Source organism: Schistocerca cancellata, chromosome 6, assembly GCF_023864275.1.
Source record: "Schistocerca cancellata isolate TAMUIC-IGC-003103 chromosome 6, iqSchCanc2.1, whole genome shotgun sequence".
NCBI classification, from domain to species: domain Eukaryota; kingdom Metazoa; phylum Arthropoda; class Insecta; order Orthoptera; family Acrididae; genus Schistocerca; species Schistocerca cancellata.
The window spans coordinates 434,357,154-434,369,515 of record NC_064631.1 but is presented as its reverse complement, the minus strand read 5'-3'; the positions used below and the strand labels follow the sequence as shown (position 1 = coordinate 434,369,515).

The window sequence follows — 12,362 nt, the reverse complement described above, 5'->3', positions numbered from 1 at the left end:
GTCGGTTCGTCTTCGGGATGGGCCTAGCACCTGTCATCTGAAGCATCGCAACGTACAGGCCTTTATGGATCTTCCTAGATAGCACTCACTCATTTTCATCTCCTCAGGTCTTTGAGAAATAAGTTGGGCCGCATGCGATCCATAAGCTATACTTACGTATATTAAATATGTCTACGATAAAATAGGTTTGGTCTCGCCATAGGTGTCTTGTATGTAGGTACCAGTGTTTGATGTACGAAAGTAACAAATGTTTGGACTGTTATGCTGACTACATTGAATGGAACGTTGCCTGATATCGGTGCCATATCTTTAGGATATAAGCGGAATAAAGTTCGTCCATGGGAGCTGATCTATCTTTCTGAATAATTCTGAAAGTACAATATACGATTCATGTAATAAGGGAAACTGCTTCTCTACACATCGGAAGAATCTCGTAGCACTGTATCGTGAACCAACGTGACTTGTAGAAACTCACCTGATCACATCTTGTATTCGGACTGTGACGTCATCTTTAGGGCCGTCCTCAGGCGACGCTGCGTGGGTCAGGACGAGCGCCAAGAGCTTCATCAACGCTCCTGTAAAGCAAAAAGGAAAACATCAAGGGTAACACAAGTGTCACGGATTCTATAACATATGCGTAAGCAAACGACTATGTAGGGAGGACTGATTTATGAACGGATACGACTGCCTAATCAAGATAAGAGGATAGTTTCATTACCAATGTGTATTTCGATTGCCTTGACTGTGTCATATCCATTTGATTTTAATTAGTAGCACAACTACGCAATTTATATTTTCGACTTACATGTATAACTTTCAACATAATAGGGTAAGTCAACAAATAATGTCCCAAATTTCGTTTCAACGCCCGATGTTACAAAGGACAGCATTCGGTGCTTCAAATGCGATGTTTCTTCAGTAAATATGTAATTCGAACAATTCCGACAGACGGCATGCGGCGGAGCGGGGTCGGTCGTCTTCGTTCTCTCTCTGAATTATCTAAAGTCCACCTACCTCGATATTTCTTTCTTCCGACGTCCCTTTACTCTGTAGTAGCAGATACGTGCTAGGCAGTGTAAAGCAGCGTTGATGAAACCACTACCTAATACCTACCACACAGAGACCGTGTAATTCGAGTTGAAAGTCAGTTTCTTGAAGTTCATATTTAAAAAATCGAACGTTCGGAGGATGCAGTCTACTTGCAGAAAGCACTTAAAATTGAGATTTAATCTGCTTTTTATTCATACGTAAACACATGAAATGGCTATCAAGTCCTTATTTAATATGGTAAACATTATCCTTCAAAATTCACTGTCTGTACAACACATTTCCATCCGAAAAGCAGTCAGAATTTTTGCAAGTCCGAGCCGGCTAATTTTCACGATCTAATAGTCACAGATCCACCACTCACCGTGAGTTAAACATTCGGTCGTTTCAGTGGACTTCTTAGTAAGAAGTGCTCGCCAAAGTATTCCGTACAGAGCACGAAATATGCCACGTGGAATTGTTACTACGACCAGAAAGTTCAAACGCTCATAAATCTCCAACTATTTAATTCAGAAACACTAAACTTTCATTAAAATGTTCGTAACTCCAGTCACTTCGGTCACGACACGTTCTAACCGAAAGGAACTCACTAGTTCTTCATCTTACAGACTATTTTTACGGAGCTATCTAATATGGTGTTATCCGTTGGCCGGTTAGCAAGCGACTATCTCGAGCTCCTCTACTCTCTACCAACTCCCCTATATTCGCGCAGGAACAGGTTAATTCTGATTAGCTGTTGATCTAAACGACCAATAAGAATGTTCCTTCCAGATCATTCTCGCGGCAAAACTTACCTTATCCAATCACTAATCTGATAGTAATTAATGTCATTAAAACTTGAATTTCTAGTATATTGTTTAATCAAAATAAGCGAAGTTAAAAATATTCTCCAAATTGATAAATAAACTTATTCCGCCTCTAACTTTCATTCTAGCTGCTTTTATACAAAAGCAAGCTCTCATCGACATACGTCATCTGAATCGTGGTTGCACCATAACTTTCGTTTGTACAAGGTCTTACATCCACTCTCTCATTCTCATGCACTCACATAGCAAAATTATAAGCAAATAATAATTCTGAGAGATTTTTGTATTACGTAATATAAAGTAACTACAGTTTTGAAAAGAAATTTCTAATTAATTGATTTTATGCACTGATGATTTTGTAATGGCTTCAAATGATAATGAAAGTCAATTTGTTATTGCTCCTAACTGGGTTTTAAAACATAAGCGTCAGTTTCAGGACTTCTCGGTAATTTTCATTATCTCCGGAACTATAACAAATAAAAATCTAAAATTTTGACAGCATCATTCCATTAATAACAAAAGGCTGTGTTACAAATTTTAACAAAATCGAATAATAACTAATATGGATAATTTAGATTCGTAGAGGGTCTGAATTTTCGTACCGACTGAATGCTATTCTATGCATTTCTCACGACATGCAGCGTCAGCTGCGCTGTGAGCAAAGCGGAAAAAAAAATCGTAGCCATCTTGTAGCCAACATAACAAACGGCTGCATGCCTTACTGCAACGAATGTCATCTCCTAATTACTTGCTACGTTACAGGCAGAGCCCTAACATACCATGTAAATCGCGTCCAAGCTAAACACTCGTTAAAACAACGTGCTGCAGTTGTACTCTTCGTTGCGTAAAAAGAAAGCGTGGTGAACGTCCATAAACGTTATGTGCAGTGTTTGGTAATGATGTAGTTGATAGAAGTGCTGTTGAGCGATTGGTAAAGGGAGTTACAGTGTCAAGAAGTGCAGAAACTAAGCTCCGTTGTCGACCTCTTTTGAGACGCCCTGTCGCATCCACTACTACCGACGTGGTAATTCGCGAGGATGTCATTTTTAGTGCAGACCAGCGCGTCACATCTCGATAATTGGCTCTATGGCTGTCGATGATCACTGTGCAGTGAATGTGGTTCTCGGTTATTTAGAAGTGTGCTCAGCATTAATTGCATGAATGCACCAATCAGACCGCAAGATTAAAAGAAAAGCCATTTCATCTGAACTGTTCGAGCAGTTTGAGACCGATAGAGACGCCTTTCTGAAACGAATCGTTACAGGTGATGAAACCTAGGTACATCACTTTGATTCAGAAACAAAAGGGCAGTCACGGGCGTGACACCAACCGCAATTACCAAAAGACAAGAAATTTTAGGCAGTTCCATCCGTTGGCAAAGTCATGATGACAGTCTTTTGTGATGGTAATTGCGTCATTCTCGCAAATGAACCGTTTCCGACAAGTTCGGTTGGTTGATTTTCGGAAGGGGCCAAATAGCGAGGTCATCAGTCCCATTGAATTATGGGAAGGAAGTCGGCCGTGCCCTTTCAAAGGAACTGTCCCGGCATTTTCCTGAAACGATTTAGGCAAATCACGGAAAACCAACATCAGGATGGCCGGATGCGTCGTCCTCCCGACTGCGAGTCCAGTGTGCTAACCACTGCGCTATCTCGCTCGTTAACATTTTCGGTCTGACAAGAATCCACTTGCTCCGACACGACAGTGCACGCCGTCTCATAACCCGGGAACCCATCGCCAAATTATACTGGACATCACTGCTTCATCCACGCTACAGACGGAACTCGGCGGCCTCGTTCTCCCACACGTTTAGGGCACTTCAGGATTCTCTAGTGGGGCACTCTTTGAAAATAACGAGAGCCTAATCCATGCAGTGAAAACATGCCTACGATAACACGATAGGAACTTTTACCAACAGGAAATACATGCTCTTCCACAACGCTGGTGTAGGGCCACAGAAAGCGATGCAAACTATGTAGAAAAATAATACACGTACAGGGGATGTTGATATTGTCGCCAATAACTCTTAACTATAAATATGTTTCGAGAAAAGATTGAGGTGCATTATTTATTGAACAATACTCGTGCATTAAAACAAAATATCCATTCGCTTGAGTACTGCTCCTTGGCATTCACGCCTAATTACCTATCGCAACTGTAGCAAAAGCGAGACCCAACTCCTTTCAAATTTGAGCCTGGTGTCGTAACACCCACGCCTACTCGTTAGAGACATCCTTTGCATTACTGAATTCGTGGGCGAGGCGTGAGAGAAGGAGAAGAAAGCTACCAAAGTAGCGAAAGAGGACAGATGTCTTAATTGGGAAGATATCGCTGACACAAATTCGGCGGAAGAGTTACCTTCTTGCAACTCGCGCAGTTTCTGCAAAGACTTGCAAGCGACATGAATACACCACATACACTACATACCCTAAATTCTTTTGTAGCGTAATACCTCAGGAATCTATGAGATCACATAATTAATTCACAATAGCTCAATAGTACAGGTCAGAACACAGACCAGTCGAAGAAATATGTGAAAAATCACACCTGTAGAAGTTCACCAGCAGGTCGTACAAGTTTAGGGGACCAGCATACTCGCTCACTCTCTATTAACAATTCTTTCGTGCCGAAGAAATCACATTTCATAGCCAGACCAAGAGCCAAAATTTATGAGCGTGGAAGATGACTATTCCGATTTAATCTGCATTAACTCTACCTTGCACCAAAGAAGCTGTGAGTTTATTTATGTGCTGTGAGATTCAAAGTAACGTTTGGGTAGAGTGTTAAAAATACGATATCCATATGAGATTTGTAGCAGCATGCTGGAATTCAATAGATACGGTACCAAAAAGTATTAGCATGACAATTATTGGAACAGTAACAATGAAGTTTGCGAGTAGGAGGGCTACGGATATTAAGAAGCTGTTGAAACTCTATAGTTCGCCAACAGAGGCAAGCCAAATATACCTCTCTCTCAAACACACACACACAAGCACACGATCCAATCAAAGCTCAATGGAAGAACGGCAGAATGATTCGTTCGACCATTCGCTTCCTACTGAGGTGTTGTAATTACGTCAACGTAGGTAGAACATTTAACTTACAGATATTTTGGACAAGATCATCAGTAATAAGATGCGAATTACAAAGAGAAAAGGAAGGAAGACTGGAGTTTAACTTCCCGTCGACAACTACGTCATTAGCTTGAATATTTTTTAAACATGGGGAAGAAAACTGGTCATGCGTCCGCCAAGGAACCGTCCTGGCATTTGCTGGAGCGATTTAGGAAAATCGCGAAAAACTTAAATCTGGATGTCGGAAGCAGATTTGAACCAACGTCCTCACGAACGCGAGACCCGATATGCTAAACACTGTGCCATCTCGCTCGGTAATTAAATGAACGGTAATTATATTTGTAACATACTTCAAAATTTGTGAAAATACACCACCTGTAAGGAATGATTGTACAGAAATGCAAAATGACTTGTACACAATTGTCACTTAGGAATGCGATATGTACGGTGATTCGGCTGTCCCGCAATGTTATAGCTAGCCTTCAAACACCACGCTTGAGATTTTCATATTCTCTCGCTGGCTGTGCGGAAGCTTAGTCCTACAGAAGAAATAAACAGGAAATTTGATGTGTCTAAATTTTGTACTGGGATACGTTTCCGCTGGAGGCCACGGTTTTCGAATTATTAAACAAAAAAAGTACAAAGGAGCCTTCAAACACGCCTCCACCACCACATTCATCCCTCACCAGTCAGGATTTCTAGCATGTTGTTCGTCGAAAACGACTTTTCTAAACGTTACACTAAAACAAATTACTTTGAGAGTTCGATCTAAATTTAACCCTTACATGGACAGTAGATTCGTAGCCCAAAGGTTCGACGAATGCACCGGTGTAATTGTTTACTTTATGCTGTTAAAATTCACAAAACTGTTAAGTACATTTTACACAAACATCTGTTTTACAGTTTGTAAGTGCTCGACTACGCCTGCGGAGTAATCAGATCTGTCAATGACGACTACAAATGTCGAATGTGGAAAATAATTTGTGTAGTCGCAAATTTTTGTACAGTGCTAGGAGGAACTGCCTGAGCAACATACACTACTGGCCATTAAAATTGCTACACCACGAAGATGACGTGTTACAGACGCCAAATTTAACCGACAGGAAGAAGATGCTGCCATATGCAAATGATTAACTTTTCAGAGCATTCACACAAGGCTGGCGCCGGTGGCGACACCTACAACGTGCTGACATGAGGAAAGTTTTGTAACGTCTCTTAGTCAAAGACATATTATGTAATAAAGAGAAAGCATTATGTGTCATGTTTTGTTCTTGTATAGAATTATGTACTGTTTTTTTTATTTAGATAATATCTGTGTCGGCGAGTACTGAAATCGCCACAGACGATACTTATTAAATATCAAACAGAGATGAGAATATGTGACTAGTATAAATAGTACAGAACGAAAATTAATTTCTCTGTCGTCTTCTTGGAGTTACGTGAGTAGGAAGAGCCTGTGACGTTATATTGTACGCTTGCGTAGCATTCTTTTGTCAAGATTGTGAGAGGGACGCCATTAGACATAGCCTTGGAAAGGTGTGTAATAACTTGATTTGTTTAAATGTTTTGAATAGAGTTACATAGTGAAACCTTGCATTATGATTTGTAATAAGCTTGCCTGGAATTTTATCCCATCCCTTTAAGACATTTTCAGTTATTTAAATAATATTCGTGGTGCAGAGCTGCGCTACGAACGAACGAGCCGCTGCCGCGGCGCATTCAAACTGCATTAAATGAAACCAATCATACCGCAAAGAAGCGGGCAGGTAATAGTGAACTAAAATTATTTCTTTCAGCTTTCGGAATTGCAGAGCAGAGCAGCAGATTTTACGATGTGTTTTACAGGTTGATGCGGGCTGCTGATAATATATTATTAACAGTGCAAAAAGATAATTTACCTTCATAACATAAAAGGAATCTTGCTGTGCGTAGTTCTGGTCTGGCAAACCTTATAGTAAAAACATCTTTTTCTATGACAATAGTCTCATGTTCTCGTGTTAGTCTTGGTACTTATTGGTGTTTTACTGTTAACAAAAATCCACTGCAAAATTTTGATGTTGAACAATCATTGCGTACTGTAACATCAGTATTGATAACGAAGTAATTTTCATTAACCTTTTCAATAACTATAAAGTAAGGAAGATATGTTGAACTTTATGGCGAGTTACAGTAACGAAAAAATGTTCCTTTAATAGAAAGCCAGATACAGAATAATAAGAACATAATATATTTTGTTTTGTTGAAAATTAATGATTCAAAGAAAGTCATAGCACAGCATCACTAAAAGGTATTTCGGGACTCTTTTCGTAGCAACATATTTTATCTCATATATTAGTTGTTACGCGAGTAATAGTAAAACAAAGCAAATAGTAAAGAGCCAGCGAAAGTTTCCAACCGGTTTCTCATACACAAACAGCAGTTGACCGGCGTTGCCTGGTGAAACGTTGTTGTGATGCCTCGTGTAAGGAGGAGAAATGCGTACCATTAAGTTTCCGACTTTGATAAAGGTCGGATTGTAGCCTATCGCGATTGCGGTTTATCGTATCGCGACATTGCTGCTCGCGTTGGTCGAGATCCAATGACTGTTAGCAGAATATGGAATCGGTGGGTTCAGGAGGGTAATACGGAACGCCGTGCTGGATCCCAACGGCCTCGTATCACTAGCAGTCGAGATGGCAGGCATCTTACCCGCATGGCTGTAACGGATCGTGCAGCCACGTCTCGATCCCGGAGTCAACAGATGGGGACGCTTGCAAGACAACAACCATCTGCACGAACAGTTCGACGAGGTTTGCAGCAGCATGGACTATCAGTTCAGAGACCATGGCTGCGGTTACCCTTGACGCTGCATCACGACTGCGATGGTGTACTCAACGACGAACCTGGGTGCACGAATGGCAAAACGTCATTTTTTCGGATGAATCCAGGTTCTCTTTACAGCTTCGTGAAGGTCGCATCCGCGTTTGCCGACATCGCGGTGAACGCACACTGGAAGCGTGTATTCGTCATCTTTACTGGAATATCACCCTTCTTGATGGTATGGGGTGCCATTGGTTACACGTCTCGGTCACCTCTTGTTCGCATTGACGGCACTTTGAACAGTGGACGTTACATTGCAGATGTGTTACGACCCGTGGCTCTACCCTTCATTCGATCCCTGCGAAACCCTACATTTCAGCAGGATAATGCACGACCGCATGTTGCAGGTCCTGTACAGGCCTTTCTGGATACAGAAAACGTTCGACTGCTGCCCTGGCCAGCACATTCTCCAGATCTCTCACCAACTGAAAACGTCTGGTCAATGATGACTGAGCAACTGGCTCCTCACAATACGCCAGTCACTACTCTTGACGAACTGTGGTATCGTGTTGAAGCTGCATGGGCAGCTGTACCTGTACACCCCATCCAAGCTCTGTTTGACTCGATACCCACGCGTATCAAGGCCGTTATTACGGCCAGAAGTGGTTGTTCTGGGTACTGATTTCTCAGGATCTATGCACCCAAACTACGTGAAAATGTAATCACATGGCAGTTCTAGTATAGTATATTTGCCCAATGAATAGCCGTTTATTATCTGCGTTTCTTCTTGGTGTAGTAATTTTAATGGCCAGTAGTGTGTTAGAAATCCCGACCGATGGAGGCTTAGTGTGGGAGTGGGGTTGTGTCTGAAGGTCACTTTTGGAAGTTTTCTTTGAATAACTAGAAAATTACGGCCTCTATCGAAAACATAGCGCAGTACAAAATTTAAATATGTTAAATTTCATACAAAAGGCACAGTTCATTTATTTTACACAGTCAGCACTTAGCGAGCGAGAGAATATGAAAATCTTCGTGCGGTATTTTTGAAGGCCAGATACAACATTGCTGGTTACATAAAACGACATCGGTACAGTTATCTGAATCACCCTGTAGTGCCAACAAAAAAGAGAAAGAACTCGGTAACAGCCGATTAACAGTTATTTAGTTTCATAAACGAAGGAGAAACCGCAATGAGTAAACGAGTTTTGCTGTTTGGGCAATAAGGTAACGGACTATGAGGATATAAAATACACATTGGGGTCATGGTACCGGTTGATATGATGCATCAACGAATATTACTGGAGGAAAGCGTTTGCATGGAGGGTAGCATTAAAACAGCCTCCGCACTGAACACAACAACAGACAGGCTAGTATCTAACATTTAAATTTGGAACAACAGCAACTTCATTTCTGTACAATTTACGAAATGACATCCAGACTGCCGATTCCTTTCTTTATACTCTTAAGTGTGAGGTTTCCCGGTGAAGTTCTGCCAACCCAGCAGCTCCGTTGTCCTTCCGGCCGTTTTGTCTCATAACGTTTTGCCTTCAGCGTCCCCTGACGGCACAGCACGCAGCCGTGACCGACAGACTAGGACGGTCGGGCGACCGGGCCCTATCTGGCGACAACATCGGCAGCCGCGCATCCCCGCTGCGGCGCAGTATGCGCACTTGGACGCCGCAGATTATCGCAACGACATCCCCGGCACAAACGATCAGCCCACTATTCTATTGGTAATGGTAGCGGGCCATTAGGGGGCGGCAGGAAGCGCCGGCAAGAAGTCTGCAGGGGTGGGGGACATTAGCAGATAATGTTTCAGATACACAACACGCGATACGGCCGGGGTGGCCCTCCCTCCGCTGCCGCCCGGCTTATTTGCGTCCATCTGTGCAGGATAAAGAGGGACGCCCTCTGGCCGCCAGCTGTTTGCCGAGGCCGCCAGTGCCCTCGCTGCCAGCCTACTACCTGTGACTCAACGTGCAGGCGCCATCTCAGCGGCGGGTGCGACCACAGACGACGTGCGCGTAGTCTCACCAAGACGTACCTTTTTTCTAATGCCGAATTAGAACAACTGACGTGTCTAAAGCCATACACTTACGAAAAAGTCACGCATTAAGACCGAAAGTATGTACGAACCGCTGCCTCTTTCCTATATTTGGACAGAGCGAGCTGGCGCAGTGGTTAGCACACTGGACTCTCATTTGGGAGGACGACGGTTCAAACCCGCGTCCGACCGTCGTTATTTAGGTTTTCCGTGATCTCCCTAAATCGCTTCAGGCAAATGCCTTTGAAAGGGCAAGGCCATTTTCCTTCCCCATCTGTCCCTAATCCGACGGGATCGATGACCTCGCTATTTCGTCCCCTTCCCAGAAAGAAGGAAGCAACCAACCAACCAACCTACATTTGAGTTGTTTCAGCACGCTTCACGCTAACATCTAACAATGTGAGGCCGCGGGACGGGTCTAACCGACTTGGCTCACACTGTGTGTGTAGAAGCAACTACACTCATCAGCCAGAACATTATAATCACCGACCTACTGTCGATATAAACCTATCCAGGTCACAGCAGTATCACCTGGCGAGGAATAACTGCTAGTCAGACACATACACGCCGGCCGCTGTGGCCGAGAAGCACGGATGTGTGTGATGTCCTTAGGTTAGTTAGGTTTAAGTACTTCTAACTTCTAGGGGACTGATGACATCAGATGTTAAGTCCCATAGTGCTCAGAGCCATTAAAAATAATTAAAAATATTTCCTGTTTTAGTTCGTCAAGTGTATCAGTATACTGCTTGCAGAAAGTTTAGGGACACATCTAAATTTCGTTCAATCCCCACGTGTCACCTAAGAAACAATATTTCAGTCAATGTTTTACATGATGTTGTTAGAGATCTGAATTACAAGTTTACATTTAAAATTTCACTGTTGTAGTTCTAATACTTTTGGAGATTTAACGTTTTGTAAACACAGCTAAAAAATCATGTTTTCCCGACTACATTTTTTCTTTTTCTAAAACCGCTAGTTCTACTGCTATTAAAAGTTAAATATCGCTTCGTTACACCATAGCACAATAATAATAGTACAACATAGGAAAAAAATTCTGATTGGGTTACGTCTTAAACAAGATTATTTTAAAATTACACTGTAGGAAATACTGTAACTAGCCACAAGTTTTCTGGAAATGATTTTACACTGAAGAGCTAAAGAAACTGGAACACCTGTCTAATATCGTGTAGGGCACACAAGACTGCCGCAATACCACTTGGCACGGACTCGACTAATGTCTAAAGTAGTGCTGGAGGGAACTGACACCATGAATCCTGCAAGGCTGTCCATAAATCCGTCACAATACGAAGGGTGGAGATCTCTTGTGAACAGCACGTTGCAAGGCATCCCAGATATGCTCCATAATGTTCATATCTAGGGAGTTAGTGGCCAGCGGAAGTGTTTAAGCTCAGAAGAGTGTTCCTGGAGGCACTGTGTAGCAATTCTGGACGTGTGGGTTGCCGCATTGTCCGGCTGGAAACTGACCAAGTTCGTCGGAATGCACAGTGGACATGACTGGATGCAGGTGTTCAGACACGATGCTTACATACGTGTCATCTATCAGAGTCGTATCTAGACCTATCATGGGTCCCATATCACTCCAAACGCACACACCCCACGCCAGTACAGTCTCCACCAGCTTGAACAGTCCCCTGCTGACATGCAGGGTGCATGGATTCATGAGGTTGTCTCCATATCCGTACACGTTCATCCGCTCGATACGACTTGAAACGAGACTCATCCGACCACTCAATATGTTTCCAGTTATCAACAGCCCAATGTCCGTGTTGACGGGCTCAGGCGAGGGGTAAAGCTTTGTGTCGTGCAATCATCAAGGGGACACGAGTGGGCCTTTGGCTCCGAAAGCCCACATCGATGATGTTTCGTTGAATGGTTCGCACGCTGACACTTGTTGATAGCCTGGCACTGAAACCTACAGCAATTTGTGGAAGGGTTGCACTTCTGTCACGTCTAACGCTTCTCTTCAGTCGTCGTTGGTCCCGTTCTTGCAGGATCTTTTTCCGGCCGCAGCGATGTCGGAGATTTCATGCGTTACTGGATTCCTGATATTCACGGTATATTCGTGAAATGGTCATAGCAGTAACCGATCTAACAACTGCGCCAGACACTTGCCTTATATAGGCGTTGCCGACCGCAGCGCCGTGTCCTACCTCTTCACATATCACTGTATTTGAATATGCATGCCGGTACTAGTTTCTTTGGCGTTTCAGTGTATTATACCATTATTAATTTCGGGCCCGAGCCTATTGCTAGGTACAGGACGGATAACATAATGTAAGAGAAGTTAACGCTACCATTTGACGATGGTCTCAAGCCCGAAACTGGTAACGACATAACAAAATCATTTCAAGAAAACTTGTGGTTGGTTGCACTATTTCCTGCAGTGTAATTTAAGAAAAGAGCTGCATTGTGCTCCAAGCAAAATGGATAAAACAATAAGAATATTTTTTCTCCTGTGATTTCAGTGGCAAAATTGGACAGTTTAGTTCCAAGATTACTACCGATTGTCAACACTTACACGCATAATGACCACGCATTTGTTTTTTCCGTGTCTTGTTTGAACTGGAACGG

The 12,362-nt window shown here is 42.8% G+C and overlaps 1 protein-coding gene across 5 annotated transcripts in view; it reads right to left on the bottom strand.

Annotated features, from left to right (window-relative positions):
- The window catches only part of LOC126088119 (S phase cyclin A-associated protein in the endoplasmic reticulum), a 581,441-nt gene that overhangs the window by 305,248 nt on the left and 263,831 nt on the right, over nucleotides 1–12,362 (bottom strand). For all 5 annotated transcript variants that reach the window (XM_049906219.1, XM_049906218.1, XM_049906220.1 and 2 more), the window contains one exon: nucleotides 476–575. In XM_049906219.1, the coding sequence (XP_049762176.1) occupies nucleotides 476–575 (100 nt within the window). The remainder of the gene's footprint in view (nucleotides 1–475; nucleotides 576–12,362) is intronic.